This window comes from Molossus molossus, unplaced genomic scaffold (assembly GCF_014108415.1).
Source record: "Molossus molossus isolate mMolMol1 unplaced genomic scaffold, mMolMol1.p scaffold_m16_p_5, whole genome shotgun sequence".
NCBI classification, from domain to species: Eukaryota; Metazoa; Chordata; class Mammalia; order Chiroptera; family Molossidae; genus Molossus; species Molossus molossus.
Window position 1 is genome coordinate 71720996 of NW_023425388.1, and position 24769 is coordinate 71745764.

Genomic DNA, 24769 nt, shown 5'->3' on the forward strand with positions numbered 1-24769 from the left:
ACCCTATCAATCATGAGCAACTTTTAATATGGCACCTAACCTTTCTAAGCCTCTGTATAAGTTTTCTATGGCTGACATAACAAAATACCACAGATTGGGTGGCTTAAACAACATAAATTAATTTCCTCACAGTTTTGGTCTAGAAGTTCATGATCAACACGTCATTAGATTTGGTTTCTCCTGAAGCCTCTCTATTTGGCTTGTAGATGGCTCCCTTCTTATTATGTCTCCACATGTGTCTCCCTGGTGTCCTCCTCTTCTTATAAGGATACCAGTCAGATCAGATGAAGACATACCATAATGGCTTTATTTTAACTCAATCACCTCTTCGAAGACCTTATCTCCAGATAAAGTCACATTCTGAGGTTGAGGCTTTAATATACAAATTGGTGGCCGGGGGTTGGGGGGGAATAATTCAATCCATATCATCCTCTGTAAAATTGGGCATCATAAGGAATTATGTAAGATTCAAACAAGAACATGAATTGGAAAATGCTTTATAAATTATTTCACCATACAAATATTATATCATCAATATCATCATTTTTGTCATTATAATTATTATCTCTGACATATTTTCACCTTTTAAAGAATTATTACATAGTGGTTAAGAGAATATGCTCCAACCCTGGCTGGAGCATCGTCCCGTACACCAAAAGGTTTTGGGTTCCATCCCAGGTCAGAGTGCATATGGGAGGCAATTGATCAATGTTTCTCTTTCTCTCTCCACCTTCCTCTTACTCTAAAATCAATAAAAATGTATCCTTGGGAGAGGAAGAAAAGAGAGAGAACATGCTCCAGAATTAAGATGTCTTGATTCAAATCTTGCCTAGCTGTGACTTTCAAAAATTAACCTCTCTAAGCCTCAATTATTTTATCTATAAATTAGGGATGTAAAAATAGTACCTACCTTTGAGGGTTATTGAAACTATTAAAAGAGGGAATGCATTAAAATGACTAGCTAATAGAACATGCTCAATAAGTGATGGTTGCTAATGGCAGCATTTAGACCTTGTTGCTGCTGCTGCCTCTTTCTCAGCCAGCAGAGGTCTCCATCACAGTCAGACTTAGACTGGCTTCCCCATGACAGTCTGTACTGCAGCTGCCAAGCATATCCACTGTCATCAGAGAAAGCAGTGAGAGAATTAGCATGTTCTCTGAAGGAAGAAGAAAAAGGAAAAAAAAAAAAAGACAAAAGAACAGGGAAGAGTTAGAATTCTATGGTAAAATGTTATGTGAACAGGTGACTGACCATGAATTAAAATGGCCTAAGTTCTAGTACTGCTTCAGAAGCAGACTTTCACTGACCTCGTCCTTAGTTGCATCTCACTTTAGCCAATCCTGAAATTGAGCTGATAAAAATTACTCACATGTACCCCAGAAGAGCAGTAAGAATGAATTGACAAATATTTTTGTAAAGTTCTCTGAAAACAAAGAGTGCTGCTAAATTACATTTGACATTTCTCATAACATTAAGCCTATGCCATCTCTATCATGGGTTATATGCCATGCCTCAGTTTTTCCTCCACTGTAATTTATTTTCTTTAACTTTCTTTTCCCACACAGGCTTACACCTCCAAGTTCAATTATTCTGTCAATTGTGTTTTAAATTGTACTGATTTCTATTAACTACTTGGGGTATGAATTTGTTGATCTGTTCCTTCTGCTAAACCAATCATCTTCACACCCACCAAAAGCTGGAACGACAATTAAACTAAAGAAGATGAAGAAATTAAAGCGTAGAAGTAAAGACAGTGGGGAAGTAGGATTAAAAAGAGCACTGAGGGGAATACACACATGTGCTAAAAAGCATAGCACGGAGCAGACAGAGGCACAGAAGGAAGAGTAGAGCAAGGTAGAGAATCGATCCTTCGTCTGCCTACTACACCTCTCTTTCAGCACCAAGGACAGAGGCTCTAAAGAGCTGCCCCAAGCAACATTCGGTTTAGGGTCCCTCCCAAACCCTCTACAGAAAACGGATGCATTTGAAAGCAGCTATGACACATGCAGTAAGGTCTATTAGGAAAGCTGGAAAAGCAGCACACAAGTGAAGTCACCTTAGAGGCAAAAATGGGTGATTTTCTTCCTGTTCATTTCCACATTTTCTGTGCCTTGGGAAAGGTAAAGTTTGCTTTGCTCGGGCATGTCTGCTATCAGTAAATGGCTACAGGACCTGAGGTGCCTCAACTTCACAGTCTCCAGAAGTCAAAAGAAATTTGCAGGGTAAGTAATTATTTTTTGTTGTTGTTGTTTCTACTTTAATATGCAGTGTTTTCCTGGAAGGTTATTTAATCAGTTTGGGGTTTTGTGGTTCTCTAAGAATATGCATTGAAACTCTGTACCCTCTCTTACTTAAAAATCTGAAATCCTGAGGAAACTGTTTTTATTTTTTTCTCATTTGGGGGGGCAGTAGAAATATGTTCTCTTTTTTTCCCCCAAAATTAAAAGATATAGAATAAAAAAACTGTTTCTATTCCTGGGGTTTGCATGAAAGTTGATTGTATTCCTCTTAACAGTGTTACTTAATTATAAGGGTCTATTATTTTCAACTCCCCCAATTCAGCACCCTGGTAATCCAGGATTGAAGGTTTGGAGAGGCACTGTTTTCAATGGTCTATTTAAAGCAAGACTCTTTCCAAGTCAGAATTCAATTATTCCCAACAGAGATATGCAGTACTTGAGATGTTGATTGTGTATGATTGTGTATGTTTTCTGTAATGATGGCATATAATTTTGAGGGTATTGTTGTTGTTTAATTGTGGGACTTCCATTACTTACTGTAGCTTATTGGGACAATGGAAGTTGTTGCAATTAGGCATTTTTTCCAGTGCATGCATTTAATTTAATCAAATACTATTAAAATGCTCGCACAGATAATAATGCCACAATAGCAAAGTGGAACTTGGATTCTAAACTTATACCTGTTTGTATTTTATAAGTGAAATCCTTTGCTTACTAATACTAAAAGATCAGTAAGGTGTTCGACCTTGGATAAAAGTAAAGAATCGCTGCTTGACACAGCATTAGTTGGATCTCTTATAGCCAGAGAGAAGCAGATATAATATGAGAAACAGTCTTACTCAGACACTTGTCTATTTATAGCTGAACATTTTTAAGGGTCTGTGTGGTTAGCAGTGAGCAGGAATATTGGACAAGGAAAGCACTAATAGTAGCTTAATGAATATCTGATATTAAAGCATCTATACAGAAGGCCGCCATTATGAAGTATGAATTAAAGCAAATACCAAATAGATTTTACTCAATATTAAGTTCAATTTCTAATGCATTAAAGTTTTTTATCAATTAATATTTGCTCACTGATTAACTGATACATTGAGTTCCTCATTTTATCTCTGATTAGAATGATAGAATGCTCCGTCCTTAGAGGTTGTGATGAAAAGTGAGGATGCTCTGCTTTACTGGGCAGGTTTAATTAGGGAGAAAATTATATTACCTTAGCTATGAGATCTCAGTAACCAACTATGGTTTTTCTCTGTACATTTGCCAATAATGTAAATGTGCTCACATATATAAAAACGCTATGTATTTCAATGCACTTGTGAATATTCGTTAGGAAAATAAAATAGACTGCAATTTTAAAAACTAAAATGCCATACAAATGCTAAAGACTACATTTAATAATAATGACAATGTAACTCCCACTGTTTCCATGTGCAGCGCGCACCTGCATTGTCTTCACTGAGCTAGGTCAGGTGATGTGTACAAGAAACTCTTGAAGGGGAATGTTTTAAAATTAGTCCCCATTTCAGGTTTGTCTCCCTCACCCCAACAGTGGGGTAGTTAAGAACATGAACTCTGGAAACAGGTCTTGGGTGGTATCAAGTCCATCATTTACTGGTGTACAACTGTAGCAAAATACTTAACCTCTTGTTACTTACTTCTTCTTCTGCAGTGGGGATAATAATAACACCTGCTTCCTTTATTAAGTTGTTATGAGGTTTAAATATGACAATGCTTATAAATGTTAGCTATAATTATTAATTTTTTCAGAAAATATATCAAGTCTTCATTGACGCCCAGAACTCTGGAGACTAGAGATCAGCATGTAACTGAGGCTTGGGCTGGGTAGCTCAGTAGTTTGGAGTGTTATTCCAATGTGCCAAACTTGCAGGTTTGATCCCTGGTCAGGGCACATACAAGAATCAATGAATGCATAAGTAGGTGAAACAGCAAATCGATGTTTCTCTCTCTCTCTTTCACTAAATAAATTAATAAATAAAAAGAATTTTTTTAAAAGAATATATCTGAGTAAAAGATTAGACACAGCAAAAGACAGGGATCTATGATACAAATGATTTGGTCATTTTCAGGTTAAGGAAAAACTGTTTCTTCCTGGAAATGACTGCCACCGCAACTTCACTCCTAGCATAGACATATTAAATAATTCATGAGTTTTAGATTTAAGGAAACCAGAGATCAAAGCTGGGCTCAACATAGCCCTTTACACATTGTGTAATCTTGAAAAAGTTATTAAACCTCTATCTCTCGGTGTTTTAATCTATAAAAGAAAGATATCAATATCTATCTTCAGGGCTGCTATAAATATTTAAATGAGATAATATGTGTAAAGTACTAGTGTTTGGCACACAATAGCAGCCAGAAGTGGTCATGACTATTGTCTTCAGAAGGAGGTCAAGAACTAAAGGTGTTTGGGGCAGGGGGGTTTCTTTAACTCAATATCCTTAAGAAAAGAGAAAAGAATTACAACCCTATAAGTCTTAATAAGTATCTTCCGAATGAACTCATTGGGAGCCTGGTATGGAACCAGGTGCCAAAGAGGTACCCACAAGTGTTCCAGGCAGACTGTAGTTCAGAGCTGAGGTACTGAATATCAGCAAAGCAGGGCAGATAGCATAGCTGATGGGGGCCTGACCACTCTCTGTGCTCTGCTTTTTAAACAGATTACGCCCTAACTCTAACACATGTTAAAACATACTATAAAGACCGAGATTAGTCAATACTTTGCAAGAAATGCAAAGGTTCATTAAAATTTGTAAGTGGTGGTACATATAATAAATCCAAAAGAGAGAAGCCAGCAGCAATCTTCTAGTCCATGCCCTCTTCATGTTTCCATCTCCCATTCACTCTTAACTGCTAACTCTCTTTGCTGAGCTCGTCAGTAATCTCCTAATTTCCAAGTCCATTAGATGCTCTGCAACTGTACTTTATTTGATGACCCCTTTACATATTCCCACTTTTCCTTTAACAATAAAAGCTACAATATTTCAAGTGCTACATGCCAGACACTATGCTCGAGCTGTGATTCACAAAGGGGAGAGCAATTTTGCTCCACAAAGGCCACTCGAGAATGTCTGGAGACATTTTTGGTTGTCACAGTTTAGGGAAGGGGAGTGCTACTATCATCTAGTGGGTAGAATGTCAAGGATGCTGCCAATCATCCTACGACAGATGCACAGGACAAGCCCCCACAACAAACTGTCAATAGTTGCAAGCCTTTGCCTATATAATTTTATTTGATTATCATCATAACCTGTGGCATGGATATGATTATTCTCATTTTGCTGATGAGGAAACTGTTTATCATTATGAATTAGGGAGTAATTATTAAATTAATGAATACTCCAGGCTCTTTGCTTCTTTTACCTAAAACCAATTTATTTTCTCCTAGCATATCTATCAGAGGGAGAAACCCCAGCCACGCTCTGAGTTATATAAGCAATGCTGGTTTAAAAAAAAAAAAAATCTAAGGAGAGAGGAACTTGAAGCAATTAGCTGAGAGGTGGGGAGTAATCTAACATCTCACTCATTTTCTGCTTTCATCTCCCACGCCCACAACTCATCAGGAACAAACCAGGCCTCCCCACCCCCCACCTGCTGCTATAAAAAATCCAAGACCAGAGTCGGTACCATGCAAAATAAATAAATAAATCAGAAATCTATGCAACTGTGGTTTCAACATCAGGCTCAGAATTGATTTTCAGAGTTGAAGGTTTCCCTTTGCATAATTAGTCATTGACATTCAGCTGTACTATTTTTAATTAGCTGTCAAACCTCGGCAGAGTAAAATGTCCAGCAAGATGGTAACAAATATCCCAAGGTTTCCTCTCGCTCTTACCTGACAAGTGAGCAGAGGCCGCATCAGCCCACTGCAGCCCCCAGGAAACAGTGCTCCCAGGCCACTGCCTTCCAAGGGGGCCCAGGTGCGGAGGGAGGCTTCCTGGCCTGAGCCTGCCTCCAGCGTGAAGTGTCCTTGAACAATCAGAAAGCCTTGTACTTTTCCAAAAGCTCTTGGCAGCAGCAGTGCTAGCTCCAGGGTAGCAGCTGCCCTTCTCCGAATAATGAGGAAATTATAATTATTATCAAAAATTATTATTATGCTTTAAAATATATTGAGTGCAAACAGTGTGCCAAGACAAAGAACAATTTATTTGAACAGTTCTCTGAATTCGATCCAAGTTGGTCTCCCCTTACAATCATTTATTCATTTTAACACTTACACATCCCAGGCTGAAATATTTCAAAGTGAGGGACGAAGTGGCAGCCGTGATTAGGCCAATCTCCCAATCAGAGGACAGCTGTGGGTGTCTGGAGTGAGAGCAAACCTGGCCACCAAGCCAGCCTCTACCTCTGCCAGGGCCTGGAACAGGAGATCCCATGGAGGCCCATATACTCCATATGTAAATATTTTTACCATAACCAACAAACCATTGAATAAAATGTTTAATCCTTCTGCCTTGACAAATATTCCTTCCTAATTGGAAAGGCCAGGCTTGAAGCTAGCATTCCTGAGCCCTTCAGAGTTCCATACAAAATGTGAGAGGGCTGAAGAAGCTGCCCCCCAACCCCGTCCTGTCCCAGGGACTCTGTCCTCCTCTCTCCCCACCTCAGGCTACACCCAAGCTATTCACCTGAACTTCCAAAGAGCTACCACGTGAGCCCAGGCCCCCCCGCCCACACACACACACACACATGGTACAGTCTCTCCTGAAGGTGACAGATTCAGAACAATAACTGTGCTGCCCTAGGAACAGGCTCCAAGCAGTTTGACCCAAGAATTCTGTGATCTTTGTACCCGGAGCATGTTCTAAAAGGGGAGTGTGGGCTCTTGGCAGACCTGCTCCTTGGGGCTACAGGAGGGCATGACCTCACCCTGTAGGGAGCATATGACCAGGTGGGGTCCAGAGTAGGTTCCTCTACAGCACAAAGCCCAGGCCAGAGCCGCTCTCGCCCGGATCTCAAGGCCATGCTGTAGAGCCCTCCCCAGCATGTGGCTTTAATGCACTGTTACCCGGGGCACACAGGCATTTCCATATTTTTCTTCAGGATATGGTGACTTTTGTCCCCTTGCAGACACACACAAACTGGGATCTAATTGCTCAGAGCTGGCCCCATCAAGCTGGTGTCGCGGGGACTGCTGACTGGCTCTGATGCCTTTCCCCGTCTAAGTCCAAAGTCCCCACAGTTTGGGGATTGGCCCTTCCCAGTGGGACAGTGACATGGCAGTTGTTATGGCTTTCAGATGCCAAGGAGAGTGTTGAGAGAATTAGAAGGCCGGCACGCTAGTTCTGCCACTAATAAACCGTGTGACTTAGACATGTCACTCATCTCTCTGGGTTTCAGTTTCCCTGTTTGAAAAGTGAGGGCATTGGACTGGGTCAGAGGGTGAAAACAGGTGGCGCATGGGTCATTGGCCCATGGATGTGGGATTTGGGGCTGGGAGGCAGGGCTTAAACATTCCTCTAATCAGTAATCAATCTTTAAAAATTAAATTTCAGCCCTGGCCTGTTTGGCTCAGCGGTTAGAGTGTCGGCCTGCGGTCCAGAGAGACCCGGGTTCGGTTCCTGCTAAGAGCATGTACCTCGGTTGCAGTTTGTCCCCGGCCCTGGTTGGGTCGTGCGGGTGGCAGCCACTCGATGTGTCCCATTCACATCGATGTTTCTCCCTCTCTTCCTCTATCTTCCTCCCACTCGGTCTGAACAGAAAATAAAAAGTTGTCCTCAGGTGAGGATTTAAAAAAAAAAAAAAAGATTTCAAATGAAATTCAACACATGAATTTTCCCTAAATATAAACACCACTATATTGCCTCTAGACTCCGTTACTCTTGAGATCGTCTCTCCCAACCCTACCGTGCCCTACGTAAGCTACAGGAGAGAGAATAGGAGATTGAAGGAAGTTAAGAGAGACAGAGGGAAGCAAAAGAAAAAGCAAAGGGGGCAATAGAGGCTGAGAGGCAGGAAATAAAGCCAGGGGGTGAGAAGCTAAGAGAAGCAGACCAATAAAAGAAAACGAACTAACGTTTACATAGCTTTCCAGGTGTCAGATACGGCTTTCAATGTCTTACACATAAAATAGCTCGTTTAATCCTCACTAACACCCTATGGGACAGGTTCTGTCGTGTCCCCCATTTTACACAGGGGGAAAATGAAGCTCAGAGAGGTGAAGTGACGGAGTCAGAAAGGAGCAGAGCTGGAATTCTAATTCTGCACCGGCTCCCATCTCACTCAGCCCTGCACAACCTCTCAACCTCGCCCCCACCTCACTGCCCCCGTCTCCAGCCACACTGGCCTCCCTGCTTTCTTGTCTTTGTAGCTGCTGTTCCTCTGCTTGGGCAGCTCTTCCCCTAGAAATCTGCATAGTTGGCTTCCTCGGATCCTCCGGATCTTGACCCACTTGTCACCTCCTCCACGAGGGCTTGACTACCCGAACTCAAAACTGCACTCAGACACCCTACTCACACACACAGTCCTCTCCCCTTACCCCCTTTCCTGATTTACTGTTCTCCAAAATACATAGTACATCTTTTATTTATCTTGTTTATTCATCTTCTCCCCCTGAATGGAGGCTTTAAGAGGGCAAGAATTTTCTTTAAATCCTCCTCTGAGGATATATTTGTATTGATTTTTAGAGAGAGAGAAACATCAATGTGAGAGAGAAATATTGATCTGTTGCCTCTCGTATGTGCCCTAACTAGGGGAATCAAACCTGCAACCTTTTGGTGTACAAGATGACACTCCAACCAACTGAGCCACCTGGCCAGGGGAAAAGGGCAGAAATTTTTATTATCCTTTTGTTCATTGCTATATTTTCAGTGTTTAGAAGAGTACCTGTCATACAGAAAGTGTGCAATAAATATTTATTGAAGCAATACATCAAAATATGTATGCAAGTGAGCTCCAAAGAGTCTGATTTTATCAACGTTGTTTTCTGTCCCTTCCCAGGACACTCACTGGGGTCACTCCTCTCCTTCTGGGCTATGGTGCCACTGAGTCAGCTGAGTGGCCACATCAACTCCACCTGTGGGACAGACAACTCCACCGGGGACAGTGGCGCCCACCCACCTGCCTACTATGCCCTGTCCTACTGTACGCTCATCCTTGCCATTGTCTTTGGCAATGGTCTGGTGTGTGTGGCTGTGCTGAGGGAACGGGCCCTACAGACCACCACCAACTACCTGGTAGTGAGCCTGGCTGTGGCAGACTTGCTGGTGGCCACCTTAGTGATGCCCTGGGTGGTGTACCTGGAGGTGAGTGAGCCCAGGTTCGGGCTGTGCATGTGACCATGTTTGTCCTTGTCTTCCCTGAGCTCCTCACCTTCTGGGCTCAAATGTTCCCTACTGTGATCCTGGGATTGGGAAAGAAAGGAAAGCTCCTGTCCTTCTCCCTTTCGTGAGGGAGCTGAAGGTCTTGAGGGAAGCCATTATCCAGCATCACTTACCACATCAGAACCAGGGAACTGGGCATGATTCTCTTCCAGGGTCTCCAGTGTCCAAGTAACCGGACTTGAGTGACGGGACTCATCCTAAAAATGCACCAAGTTTACTCTCTGTGCCAGGCATGTCTCAAAGACGTGAGGGTTTGGGGGAGGCCGTCCAATAGGCACCTTTATCGTGTTTCAATGTACATACATGGGGGTGAGAATGTGCAAGAGGGATTTGGAACAAGGGTGGGGAGGGCAAAAGGAATTATAGGGGAAAAAATTAATGAATAAGGGGAAAAAGAGAGAAAGAATAGTTTGCAAATAGATCAGACTTCTTTAGATGGTTCAGTTGCCCTCAGACTTGGTTTCTCCTCCAGGCTATCGGCTCTCCACAGACTCCTACTGATGGAACAAACCAAGCCTTCAAATTTATATTTTTGATAGTACAGAGCCCTCATCAATTAGATAATGCCGCAGACCCTGGAGAATTCTTTTGGAAAGAAACATTTCTTAAATTTGAAAGTATTTTCATTCAAAAGTGCAAAGCAGAGTCGGGAGGTGATCAAGACAAAACATTCATTTACCTATACCTGTTCAAGAAATAGATATTCTTACCAGGAAAACATGCAATTTACTAAAGAGTTTTCTTAAAGACAGCTTAATATGCTATTAATATTTCTCCTCTGCACTGTGTACTATTCTAAAGAGGTATTCAATGAAGGATCAAAATGATGCTATGATTAAGAGAAATTAAAATTCATCAAATTAATATCTCGGTTAATATTAATAGTAAAGATGACAGTTAATTAAGTATGACATATCACAGGAGAGCAAAAACCTCGAACATAGCCTGCCTAGGCTGGTTCTCATATTAAAGAATGACTGGGAACTAAAATTAGACTTATGATCTTAACAGAGAGACATTAAAAAAAAGAAAAGGAAAAGAAGAAAAACAACTAGGATGATTAGAAATAGATTTAACAGCTAAGGCAGCAATTTTCAACCTTTTTCATCTTGTGGCACACGTAAACTGATTATTAAAATTCTGCAGCACACCAAAAAATATGTTAAATTTTTTGCCAATCTGACAAAAAAAAAAAGGTATAATTTTGATTGATTTACCAAAAAATAATGATAATAGTAATTACCTACCCCTTTTGCTCCAAAGTGACTTTTTAAAAAATCAGGTGCCTATACTTGTATATAAGAATTTTTGTTACCAAGAATTAACCAATCAGATGCAACCTTATTATGCAACTCTATTATATGACCTATATATTCAAGACAGGACATTCACACCTGACGGCTATTTTGTGTTGGCTATTGTCTTTTTTTTTATTTGACAATCTAAGGAAAAAGAGGTCAGTACCCCTGACTAAATGGGTATTGCATGTTTTAAAAATTCCTGCAGCACACTGGTTGAACATTATTAGGCTAAGAAAATACTCACAGGGAAAAAATATGCATTTATTCTTTCCAGTTGTGATCATCTTGATGGCAAAGGGCTTTGTAATAATCTTGACTTTTTTTTCAACCCAATTAGACTGAGAGAGCCTTGAAGTTAGAGGCAATATCTTTGTTCTTTTTTCCTGTAGTCCAAACACACTACCATATATTGGCTTTATCTACAGGCAAAAGGTAAGCTATAAACCTCATATGTGCACAACACAAGCAAGATAGAATATCCGTGTCCCCAAATTTCTAGTAGATGTGTCAAGATGTACTTTGATTGGACTGGCTTATGGCACATAATTTTCTCTAAACTAATCACTGAATAGAAAAGTTGGTTTAGCCCTGGCTGGTTTGGCAGTGGTTAGAGTATCAGCCAGAGGACCAAAGAGCCACAGGTTCAATTCTTGTCAAGAGCACGTGGTTCAGTTTCCGGTCCTAGCAACCAATCGATGTGTTTCTTTTACATCAATGTTTCTCTCTCTCTCTCTCTCTCTCTCTCTCTCTCTCTTTCTCTCTCTCTCTCTCTCTCTCTCTCTCTCTCTCTCTCTCTGTCTCCCTCACCCTATCTGAAGATGAATGGAATTATATCCTCCAGTAAGAATTTAATAAAAGAGAGAAGTTGGTTTAGCAAAGAAGATTTCCTTCCATGGAACACATCAGCTGCTCAGGAATCTCATGGATTCCCAGTAGAAACAAGGACTATTGGAAAGAGAGAAGAGGACAGTCAGCAAGTAGGCACCACATGGCTTTCATTGTTATCATTCTCATCATTAAGGCGCACAGGAGCCTGGGTTGGGCAGCATATAAAGGTGAACAAGCAGCAGCCAATCACTGACCCTCTTCAGTTTTCTCTGTGCCCAAGCCTAGCAGAGAAGTGTGTGATAAAAACCATGCAGGTGATCTCAGCACAGTTATATTCCAGAGGGCCCCGGCCTGGCTGTCTCTTTAATTCAGTTTGCAGAATTTTCTCCAAAACTCTCTTCTGTGCCATACCAAATAGTTCTACTTCAGATTCACTCTCAAGTTTTTAATCTCCTGCTTTAGAAGCAACAGTCTGGAGCTTTCCTCTCCAAGCACAACCATCCCTTTTGTTCCACTCAGTTAAGCACCTTTTGTGATGTTTAATGCACTTATATCAGGGCAGAAAGGGAACCTAAGCAACCAGGGGAACATTTGCAATACTAAACTCGGAGTATTCGGGAACCGATCTGTACAGGAGAAAAGATACACGTGTTAAGTAACGTAGACGTGCAAAAGGAGCAGGGTGGGTTCAGGCAAGGAAACTCACCACAGAAAGAGAGATCAAGATCAGACAGTAATGACAAGAAAGAGCAGCACCGTTTGGGGAGAGAGGAGCCTTTGGGCCTTGTAATGGTATTGATTATTAGAGATAAAGGAGAGTCTGCATTTTGAATGGGCTCCTCCGTGATCTTTATGCACTCAAAGTACAGACTGCTGGGTTTATCCCAGATCTCCCAAACCAGAATGTCCAGGAGTGGCCTTGGAAGTGTAGAGTAATTATACCAGTCCCCCAGCCCAGCCCCTCTCCCACCCAAGTGGTGTGTGCAGCCAGCCAGCCATCTGCTGCAAACTGATCTTTAGGAACCACTGATTTATAAAAACCTCGTTTCACAGACGAGAAAATTGGAATTCAGAGGAGTAACTCCCCTACCTTACCCCACAGCAATCCCCTCCTGGAAAAAAAAAATCCCAAATGTGGCAAACAAAAATAAATTAAAGAGGCTAATCAGAGAAGTAATTCCTTCTTTGCCCCTTGGCTATCCCCCTCAAAGCAACTAAAAATCCATCCCTTAGAGCAAAAATTCTTAATCTGGGGAGTCCATCGATTTGGCTGTAAATAAAATTACTTCCTTATTTTCACTAAACTGAAATTTAGCACTTCCATCAATTATGAATGCAGGCATCAGCCCACAGCAGAAGAAATCCTTACTGTCCCCAGTAGAAATCACAAATGTGTGTATTTTCTAGTTGCATTGCAGTTGTTGCACACACCTTGAAATATCATTTACATTCATCATTACCTTGAAATCATAGGCATTCAGGCCCTGCCACTAGGTCTTGTCATTTAACGCATTATTAAAGAAACATATATATTCAAAATACTTTGGTAACTATATTTCAATAAAATTGGTACCCTCTGTGATCCACTGTCTTTTATTGTGTGCACGTAAAAACATTCTTCTGAGAAAGGAACGATGAGGCAAAGGGTTCCCATGGAACAAAGAATGCTTAAAGAGCCCTGCTTTAGGACAACCATCTTTGACGGTAATGTCACTATACACGCACACACATGTGCACGCACACGCATGTGCACGCACACGTATGTGCACACACACTGTCTACACCCTCCAGACCAGCACTTCCCAAACTTCCCGGGCCGTAGAAATCACGGGAGGGACTTGTTACTCTGAGGAGGAACTGAGAATCATTTTGTTTAGCAAGAGCCTCGGGTGCTTTGGGAAATGCAGCTTTAGAACCAGGAAATTTGGGAAATGCTGCCATAGGCTGTGTCTGTTGAAAATCAATAGCCAACTTTTCTACCTGAAGACACTTTGTTGCCTTCTCCCACCTTCTGTATTGCCAAAGGGAGTTAGTTCTATTCATTAGCAAGTGAGAGTAACGCCACCTGGCTGCTCTATTATTCTAAAGTGAGTTATTTATTAGAATTTGGGGGAAAGGTCCAATCAAGTCTCTAAAGAGCCTTAAATCAATCAGATGTTTTTCTTACCTTTTTTTTTTTTTTTCTGCTGTAATTTCAAAAATCACTTTACCTTTTGAGTTCTCCCAACATTTTCGACTTACCTCACTGTCAGCACTTATCACACTGTATTATAGTTATTTTCTTAGTGTCTGTCTCCTGGGCCCTCAACTCACCCACACCCATTCACACAGCCCCCCCCCCCCCAACATGCACTCACTATATTCCTTTGCCCTAGGGACAAAAACAGATTTAATTCGTTTCAGTACACCTCCCCGAGCAAAGTATCAGGCATATAACAGGCACTTAATAAACATCGGATACATGGGTAGATGGATGAGTAAATGCTACCTCTTCTTTCTCCTATATTATCAGAATGAGATTAAATTGTACACTTCCCAGAAGCAGAGTGTTAAGGTGCTGATCTTTGAGAGGCAAAATAGAGTCATGGTTAATATTAAGGGTCTGCAATGCCAGCTCCTTTTACTATCTGTGTGTCCATAGGCAAATTACTCAATCCTTCTCAGTCACCATTTTGTTATCTATAAATTGGAAGTAATATTTACCTCACTGCGTTGCTATTTGAGGTACATGTTCTTAGCCCTTCACAGCTCTTTATTCATCACTTACTACAGTAGTTGCTTGGTGTGGAAGATTCCAGTAAAATAAAAAAGTATTTCCATTATTCATCCCACCAATTAGAGGCTCACTTTAATGAATAAACTGTGGGGAAGGCTCAGTGATGGCACCTTGGTGGGGACTACTTTAATCAGCTAATCAGATTGTTTTCTTCTTGTCACTTAACTGAGATGAAGGAGAGAATGGAAATGTTGATGGCAGAATTGGAGGAAAAAAGAAAAGATGCCAGAATGGGGTGGCACAGTGGGGCCTGGAAGTCAGAGGAGAGTTTGAGGGCTTTCGTCCATAGGAACTAAAGAAACAGGGCACCAGAGACACCTGCCAGGTACCAACTGTCTCCAGGCCCCAAGGTCAGCAGCCACCACTGTATCAAGCACTGCTTTTTCCAACCCTGAGATAGGGGTAAGCTTTCATCCCTTTCTCTGTGATGAAAACGACAGCAGTACTCTCTCATAGGATTATAACCAGCACTGGAGGCCATGTACATAAAGTAATTTTGCAGAACGTCAAGACTCAGTAAGTCAGAGAAAAACAACTACCATATGATTTCATTTATATGTGGAATCTAGTGAACAAAATAAACTAACAAACAAAATAGAAACAGACTCATAGACACAGAGAATAGACTGACAGCTGTCAGAGTGGAGGGGGTTGGGGGCTGGATGAAAAAGGTGAAGGGATTAAGCAAGAAAAAAGATCCTCATAGACACAGACACCATTATGGTGATTACCAGAGGGAAAGGAGGTAGGAGGAGGTAGAAGAGGGTAAAGGGGGATAAATGGTGATGGAGAAATGTCTTTGGGTGGTGAACACACAATAAAATATACAGATGATGTATTATAGAATTATACACTTGAAACCTATATAATTGTATTAACTAATGTCACCCCAATAATTCAATTAAAAATAGAAATAAAAGACCCAGTAAGCATTCAATGAATGCTAGCTATTAGTATTAACACAGACTGTGTCAGAGACCGTTTATCTTTTCAGCATAGATTTGCATGCCAAGCACTGCTCCAGGAGCCAGGGATGCAGCAACAAACAGGTACAAATCCTGCTCCTACGGAGCTGATTAAGTAACAGTCATTTAATTTCCTATCAAGTAAGTGTTTACTTTGTCTTCAAAAAGCTGTAAGAGCACATTCAGTACGAAACAAATTCAGTCTTCAGAATCTGAAGTTTTACAGCTATAGAAATCCCTGGAACAGGTCGTGTGGGTCCATGACCATAATAGAGTAAGTTCTCAATAAATGTTAGATTGTATTAATGATATCAGGATCTCATGATGACCTCTAGCTATTTTATTTAAGAATGTCTTGCTTCTCCAATAATCTTGTAAGTTCTTCAAGGACAGGACCAGAAGTAAATTTTATAAAACCTCTTAAAACACAGAACATACCCTCCTTCTGTGAACTAAGTATTAGGAGCTTCACAGCTACTTGCTTTATGGTTGGATGAATGGATGAATTTTTGTTGTTCTAAATATACTCTCTCATCTACTTTGCAACTCCAATACACAGATACAAACAGGGACTCACAAGGGGGGGGGGGCATTTTTTCCTTAATTTAAGACACAAATCACAGTAAATATATGTTAAACATATGTTAAAATGAGAGTTCGTATACAAAATTCAACTTTCTGCAAGAAGCTCTTACATTAAACATCTGTCCTATGTCCTAAGTAAAACCACCTTTTATTCTCCTTGCTCCCTTAAATCACTGTGTTATTATTACTCTACGTCTCCCTTTTACAAAGTTTTTCAGGGTAAGTGGAGGTGGAAGAGGGTTTAGGGGAGATAAACGGTGACTTAAAAAAATTAAATAAAGAGAAAAAATTTTTTATTCTCAGAATTCTTATAACTTCATATTAGGTCTTTATTTATATAGAGCCACATGATTGAACTGAAAGAGAGAAATCCACAGTCAAATGAGCAAAAATGATGACCTCAGAGCTAGTCTGAACTTCTCATTGTTGTTTTTAAACCAAGTATCTTTAGTCAGAGTTTCTGAAAAATAGGGTCTGTAGTTGACCAAATAAGTGATAAAATCAGATGCTACAGCACCATCTTTAAGCACCATCGCTTTCTCTTTTTCCTTTGAGAAACTACGTCAGAGGCAACTGGACCTATTTTTCACTCTTTCTTCCTCTTAATTAGCCACTGGGCCTCCCCAGCAGGGACGCTCAGATGTGTCCCTGAGAACCACGATCCCCAGAATGGCAGCCCCACGGGCTGGCGAAGGAACTGAAGCCTCGGCCCAAGAGTGGCATTGGTGGGCATTCTGAGCGTGGCAGTCTCCCTGCCGGTTCTCTCTGGTATCAAAAATTTATATTAAAAATAATTTTTTAATATTTTTTTATCCTCACCCAAGGACATTTTTCCACTTTTGCTCAGACAGTGTGTGTGTGTGTGTGTGTGTGTGTGTGGAGAGAGAGAGAGAGAGAGAGAGATATAAAGATCAACGTGAAAGGGACATATCCAGTGGCTGCCTCCTGCAGGACCCCAACCAGGGCCAGAGACAAATCGCAACCAAGGTACATGCTCTTGGCCGGAATCAAACCCGTGACTCTGGTCCACTGGCCGACACTCCAACCGCTGAGCCAAACAGACCAGGGCAAAAAAAAAAAAATTAATAAAACAGATATGTGCTAGAATATAAATTAAATTATCTACATTCCTGACTCTTTTCAAGTGTTACTGGAAGTTCTGGAGTTTGAAACACACGTGTAAATGTGTGAGGCCAGAACCATGCTCCCTGATTCTGTGAGTGGTAGGCAGGATCCAGGCCCCTTTCCAATGCGCCAGAGCCTGTCTTTCTCCCCAACTCTAGGTGATTGGGACCCGGGTGTTTAAGGCAGGCACATTGGCACAGACTTATCTTACATAGGCTTTGCAGGATGCTTCCAAGTTTTAAAACCAGCAGCCAGATAGAATTCCATTTTGGAGGTAAGTTTTCTGAAAAGCGTGTTCTCTGCTTATTTCCTGGGTCCGCGGTGAGCTCTCCGCTGCATGGAGGGCTTCAGAGAGGCGGCTGTGCACAGTGCACACACCTGGCCGTCATCCCGCTCCTGTACTACCAGCCGTGCATCTCTGAGATGTTACTTAACCAAAATGGGTTTAGTTGCCTCCTGAGTTTGAACTAAACCAGTGATTCTCAAACTTTGGTGCGATTGGGGGTGGAGAGGGTATTTATTTTTCAATGAAGATCCATGGGTCCCAGGTCCAGAAAGTCTAACTCAGTAAGTCTCGGGAAGGGTTCAGAAATCTTCACCTTTAATGAGTACCCCACTGTGGACCACACTTTGAGAAACACTGAACTAGTTGCTTTGGACGATCCCTTCCAGCTCCAACATTCTAGCATTCTGTGATTTTTTTTTTTTTTCTTCCCTTTTTTGTGTGACCAATCTTGGGCAGCCTGTCACTCCCTTGATGTCTGCCTGCCCTTGGTAATGATGATGTACCAGAGGGAGGGCACGCCAGTGTCTGTAGGGGGCAGCCTAGGGACGGCATGGAATTGATTGGGTGGTTGTCGCTTAGTGGGGGGAACACTAATATCCTTGCCTCTGATGCTCAGGTGACAGGCGGAGTCTGGAATTTCAGCCGCCTTTGCTGCGATGTTTTCGTCACCCTGGACGTCATGATGTGTACAGCCAGCATCCTGAACCTCTGCGCCATCAGCATCGACAGGTAGAGCTGGGATTCCCTTCCTGGGTTAGGAGGAAGAAGGCCTAGACCCAGCGGGAAAGCTGCTCTTGCTCTGTTTGAAGCACAGGCTTCGCCTCTGAGGGCACTGGGGTCACTGCAAAGTAGAACTTACCCCTGGGACATTGTTTCCTCTTTTTCTTTTTAACTATGGTTGTGGCTGAAAAAAAAAAACCCTGTGACAGGAGAGAAGTGATTGTTCTATAAGCTTTCCTAGTCTTCCCTGTCCCCCAGGTCACTACAGAGGCTTCTGTTCTGGCTTTCCACCATCCTTTGGGGTTTTTGTGATTCCTAGTTGGGAGAAGGTGGGGGACAAGGATGAAAGGTGAGCTGATTTGGGTTGGGGAAAAAATTTCCTGATACTATTTTATTTGTTTTGGTAAAAAGGGGGCAGAAGGGAGTCCTTATGTGATTTTTGGACATTTATTAAATAAACATGTTATTTCCAGAAGTAACAGACAGCATCTGGTTTGCTGTAGCATCACCTCCAACTCCTAACCTCTTCTACTAGTCTCTGCTGTGTCTACTGAGAGCCCTGAACAAAGAATATTAAACTGAATTCAGTGGTCCCTGCCTGAGGGTAGCCAGTGCGTACATCACAAATATGCACCTTCAGGAAGGACATGCGAGAGTAGCAGATCAACCTTGGAGGAAGGAGGGTAGAGCTGTATAAAGAGAGCTTCTAGAAGAGGCTCTGGGACAGCCCCCTCCCAGCCTCCTAGTTCCTGACCCCCCTACTCTCTACCAGCTTGAGAACGAGCCTGTGCACTCCGTCCACACACAGTCACACATGCGGCTGGTGGGTGAGGCTATGCAGGCTGTGCCTTGCACAAGGGTGTGGGGACTGAATTCAGCCAGGGCTTCCTTTGCCAAGGCTTGAGTCCACCAGGAGAGGGTGCCTTTCCTAATTTGCGCAACAGCATGATTTTGCTGGCAGCAACCATGTTTAACACACCTTCTATTTTCACCACTGAAGACACCACCAACAAGAATAAGCTTTAATCGGCTTCTGTCCCTTGCAGGAAAACTCCCAGAATGCATAGCACTCACCTACCTGGAACGTGAAGTGACAAGCTGCTTATGCCTTAGTCCCCAGTAGAAAAGGATGCTCCAATCGCCCCATAAGCTTTCCTCTAGGAACAAATCCTCACCAAACCTCAAACTGGAGCCTCCTTTCTATTCCAGGAATGAAAATGGGCCTTGGAAAAACTGTCTCCATTATCCTCCACAGCAGTGCGCAATACACAGCATTAAATTCTGTTCGTGTGATGCCAAATAACTGGTCAATTCATTAAAGACACAGTCATTCATGCAGACCTTTGGTCTCCACACAATGCTAGTCACCCATCTGACAATCTTGACCAAATGGATTCAGCATTTTTTGGTCATGAAGCCCTGGTCTGTAATAACAGGGGAGCAAGAGATAGGAAAGAAAAGGAAACTATGAAAAGGTTTTTGAAAGCAAGTAATACTATTGTCATTAGGTTCTTAAGCATAGCTCTGGATGCCTAAGAATTGGATTAAAGCCGCCTTTTCTGTTCCACAAAGCAGAGTGGGTGAGCACGAGGCCCCGCCCCCTTGGCTCCTTGCCTCCCACCACCTCCTGGGTCAGAACAAACTTGGGGAGCGGGCTGAGAAAGTGTCAGAGCAGGAGGACACGATGCGAGCGGTGAGAATTCAAGTCCTCCTCGAGAAGCCCAGGAATAATGCAACCAAATTCATTCACTGGGGAGTTCTTTAAGTGGCTCTCAAACGGCACCCATCACAGGCAAGCCTCTGCGTCTTCGCAGGAGCACAATAGGTACCAGATGAGTCACAGGCACCTTGGAGTTTTAGTTTGCATCTAAATAAGCACTTTCTATCTGCAAAGGGCTTTCTCGTCATTTGCAAGAAGCTTTTTTCTTCAACAATTCCATGAGGGGAGTCCACAGAACTAAAGATTTATTGAGCCCCCTGACTGACGAAATAAAGGGTGGTGAAAAGCAGCCCTCACGGGGATCTGGGGCTCATTAAACCCAGGCGGGAGTTAGATTCGGGCCCTCCCACCCAGTCCAGCAGCTCACCTCCCCCCCCACCAGCCTCCTCAAAAGGCACCCTCATCGGTTCCCCCACGCACACCTCCCACTCTGGGACAAGGCTTTATCTTCCGTGGAGGTCGGATTCTTCGAGGATCTTGAGACTTTCAGTAGAGTGACAAGCACACAAACCCAGTCACAGACATGGGACTCAGAAAGGGCAGGCAGTTTAGCTCATTTGTGCAGAACTGTTACATGCTTGCACCCAGTCCAGCAGCTAGCACCTGGGTGCTCCAATTCCCCTGCCAGTGCTCTGTCTGTTCCAGTGACTGGACCTTTTCATTGGTGGAGGTGGGGATGGGCGTCCCGGGAGGGGCCTCTGGCCACGCCAGGAGCCCAGCTCTATAGGTGCTATTTTCCTGGAGTAAACAAGGCATAGTTCCTATGTCTTTAATGCCCTGGCTACCTCTGTGCTCAGCCTAACTTGCTTGATAATAAAAGCAACACGATAAAAATAGCTACCATTTACTGAGCATGTACTATGTGCAGGACTAAGAGCTTTTTGTGATCGCTAACCCTCCTAACACCCCAGCCAGGCAGGTGTATTATCTCCATTTTCCCAATAAAGATGCTGTGTAGATAAACGTGCCCAGACTCCACAGCTGGCGGGTGCAGGACTAGGGATTCAGTCAGCCTCTTTCTCCTCTGCACATGCCTTGCACAGAGGCCCTTGGCCACGCTGTGAGGCCCCTGGCTCATTAGCCACACTGCCTGCCTGCAAATCCTGGCTCTACCACTTAATAACAATTCGGCCTTGGGCAAGTCAATTAACCTCTCTGGGCCTCAGGTTTCTTATCAGTTTAGCATAATAGCAAAAGGGTTGATATGACGATCGAATGAGTTAATATCTCTAAAGCACTTGATACAGTTGTCTGGAACACAGAAAATGCTATATATACTTGCTTGATAAATAAATGTTCCCTAATAATCAGGAATAAGGGTCAGACATCCATAAATTCACTGATATGAACAATCACAGGTCCCTTGGGCTTGCACAATAATAATGGCAATTATAGTAATACAGTTAAGCCCTGTGGGGCTGAATCATTATCCCCATTGTACAGATAATGAAGATGAGTCAAGAGACGCTAAACCTCTGGCCCACAGACAGTTAAGTGGAAGAACTGGGATTTAGACGTTAGTCTGTTTCTGATGCCCACGGACTTAACCACCTTGCACACCGCCGGTGTTCGGGCCACGCCAGAAAGAGTACAGAGGGTTAGGACCTCAAACAGAAGGGACAAGGCTCTGGCGGGGCAGCGACAGCGCAGGGCGCTGCGTCGGCGCAGGCTAGGCCTCGGAACCCCACGCTGAGCGCAGCCCACCAGGGCTGAGGGGGCCCTGGGTTGGCCTCCTCCTCTTCGCATGCACGCCCAGCCCTGTCTTTGCCTGCAATCGGTCATCTGCGATCGATTTGAGAGGAGATCAGAGGCAAGTGAGAATTCAGGGTCCCTGCAAGTGCTTTAGGAACCAGGGGGCTGAGCTTTGCCTCCCTGCCTCCCACTGGGCCTGGAAAGCCCCCCGGTGAGCAATGAACTTCTCACCCCAGCGGAGCTGGCAGAGTTCTTGCTGCATTATGGTGCCCTCCGATGGCTAATTCGGGAACAGCCTCGAGGTCTCAGTCCCTCTGGAAAACCCTGGAGGCAAGTTCGGGGGCCTCATTTGTTCTAAATGTTTGATCATGTTTAAAAAATAATTAGAAAAGAATGTAATGCAACAATGGTAAATGGCGTCTCATCTTTCACTTCTTACCCAAGTTAACAAGAAGCTTTGACAAAGAAAGTGACCCTAATGCAAACTTTCTCAAACTTGTCTAATCATAAAATGCACTTGCTTGTTAAAAATACACATTTCTGGGTTTCCCTCCAGAAACACTTACTCGACCTATCCAGCGGTGTGTCTTGAGAATATGTATTTTAACAGAACCCCAGACAAGTACTAGAACCCAGTTAATCGAGGAAACTCAGCTCTGGACATAGTACAAGCCACCCTTCCAGCCACCTTTCCTGAGGACACCCTTGTCTCCACAGGCCTCAGAGGCTTGTCAGTGCCCTTGAGAGGGAGTGGGGCACCAGGAGAGACACTGGCCTCGGAGATGGCAGACCTGGCTCCGCCACGACCAGCTGTAGGACCCCGGGTTCATCATGTAACCTCTCTGTGTCTCTGATTCCAACTTTATAAAATGGAGCCAGTGTTCCCTACACTTGCTGGCTTATTAAAAATCAACAGGAGCCTATAGAGAGTTGCTGAACATTACAGTGTATTTAGGAAAGTATGCAACTCTCAGTGGTGTGTTTGGAGCCAGTTGGTGATGCCTAGCGGAAGCTAGTTGGCAAAATTTTAAGAATTTTTTGAGCCAGTTATTAAAGCTTTGGTATATCTTGAAATGGGCAATGGTGGAAGTATTTGTAACATGGAAATTGACAAATGGTGCAAACTAGGGCTTTCTTTAGCCAATGAACCAGTTGTTAGCCATTTAATAGCACACCACTGAATGTATGGGACAGTTAGGCTTTTACATCAAAGGATATTATCGAAATGGAAGGCCAGGGCCCAACTGCAGGTCTGGACAGGAGGAAGTGGGTTATATCTTTCTTTCCAACCCTGACAACTGTTTGGCTATGACAGCTGCAGGACACAAGGCTCAGTCTCTTCCCCAAGGTGCCTCAGCAATCAGCTCTAAGGGCCAGACCTAGGTAGACATATGTAACTTGAAGTCCCAGCTCCCAGCTCCAGCAGAGTCTAAAGCCCTCAGTGTGTGTGCAGTGGGGGAGAGGTCTGGAAGAATACCAGGAGCTACTTGCCCTGCTCCTTCATCACCAAGTTAGGAATTCAAGGGAAGATTTGCAGTATATGTGCTTCAGGAGAAGGGAACTGGATTGTCATGGGCCTCCCTTAGGGTTTATGGTGAGATCTGAATTTGACCTTATTAAATTAGAGCCTCTATTTTTCCCTCTTGAAAAAGAAGCCACCTCTGTCACACATCCTGGTGCCAAGGTCAAGTCCTGCAGAGTCTGCCTCCATCTCAGCCCTCAGAGTGGTTTTTTGGGGAACACAAATGTTGACACATGAACTCTAAGGCTAGGTGCAGGTGATCCAGGCAGGGCTGGATATTTAGGAGGAGCATCAGGGCACTGTCCCAGCCCCTCCTGCCTGGGGATTATCCTTCTCTTCCTCAGCCACAAGCTTTGAGTGCACAGAGGCTCCTGCTTAGACCTTCTGTGCACCTCCTGTCTGAATCTGATCTCCAGGTTTTCTGGACACTGAGAAAACAAAGAAAAAATGAGCATATGTAGACCCAGCTATATACATTAGATCCCTTTGGCCTGGCTAAAATTAGAATTGTTCTCTTATAGGGAATAAGGCTTTCAGGATTTATGAGGCAATCAATCAATAGCTTCTTACTACTTGCTTTGTGCAAGGACCTGTGGGGAATACGAAAGGCAATAAGATGATCTGAGCCATCAAGTAACTCAAATCATGTGGGGACCATCTCCAGCCGTGAGGCAAGTTCAATGATAAGGCAAGACAACAGCAATGTGATTGATTGGCATAGGAATGTTATGTGTTCAGAGTTAGAGGTCTCTATAAGATGAAGAGGACTGGGAAGGTTGCTGGAGAGCTAATCAAGAAGGAGCTGCCCAGGGAAGGAGAAGGGATAGTGACTGGACAAAGACATCAGTCTCTTCTGTTGCTATGGAACGAATTATCAAAAATGTGGTGGCTTAAATTATACCTTTTTTTTTTTTTTTTTTATCTCACCATTTCTGTAGTTCAGAAGTCTGTGCACAGCACAGCGAGGTGCTCTGCTCAGGGTCTCACAAGGCTGACATCAAGGTGGAGGCTGGGTTGTGTTGTCATCTGGAGCTTGGGGCTCCCTTCCAAGCTCTTTCAGGTTGTCCATAGAATTCAGCTTCCTTGCAGTTGTAGCTCCGAGGTCCTCACTTTCTTCATGGTTGTCAACCAAGAGCTGTTCTCAGCTTCTGTAAACCTTTTGCTATTCCCTGCCAAATGACCTTTTCCAAAACATGAATTTGCAGCCAGCAAGGAATTTCACTTTTTTTTTATTATTATTATTTCTCTGAATTAAGGAAGGGCCCAGTCCTTTTTAAGGACCTACCTAATTAGGTCAGGCCCACTGAGGATAATCTCCCTTTTGATTCCTTCAGTCTCTTGATTAGTAATCTAATCACAGGATCTACATTATACATATTCACATGTGTGGTCTACATTCAATGGGAGAAGATTCTACAGGGATAGCATAATGGGTTAACTTACAGGATCTTTGACCTTCTGTCTAAATGTTCTTCTATCTTACCTCATGGTCCCTCTTACCCCTCTCATTTCCCTGCCCGGTCTATGTTGAATTACCCCTTCTTTATAGCCACCATTATCCTCAAAGTGTCACCCAGCTTGTGTCTTTCATGATCCTCTTCATTGTATACTAATATTTTTTTGGTCCATCCATTCCACTCAATTCCAAGTTCCATAACGACAGGG

General features: G+C 43.1%; 1 protein-coding gene across 2 annotated transcripts in view; it reads left to right on the forward strand.

Annotated features, from left to right (window-relative positions):
* Positions 1-2191: 2191 nt before the first annotated feature.
* Positions 2192-24769, forward strand: part of DRD3 (dopamine receptor D3) — a 36940-nt gene continuing 14362 nt past the window's right edge. Inside the window, exons 1-3 of one of the 2 annotated variants that reach the window (XM_036243382.1) lie at positions 2192-2223; positions 9202-9506; positions 18067-18179. In XM_036243382.1, the coding sequence (XP_036099275.1) occupies positions 9237-9506; positions 18067-18179 (383 nt within the window). In that variant the 5' untranslated portion in view covers positions 2192-2223; positions 9202-9236. Of the gene's footprint in view, positions 2224-9201; positions 9507-18066; positions 18180-24769 lie in introns of those variants that run through there. The other variant, XM_036243383.1, reaches the window with a different exon arrangement.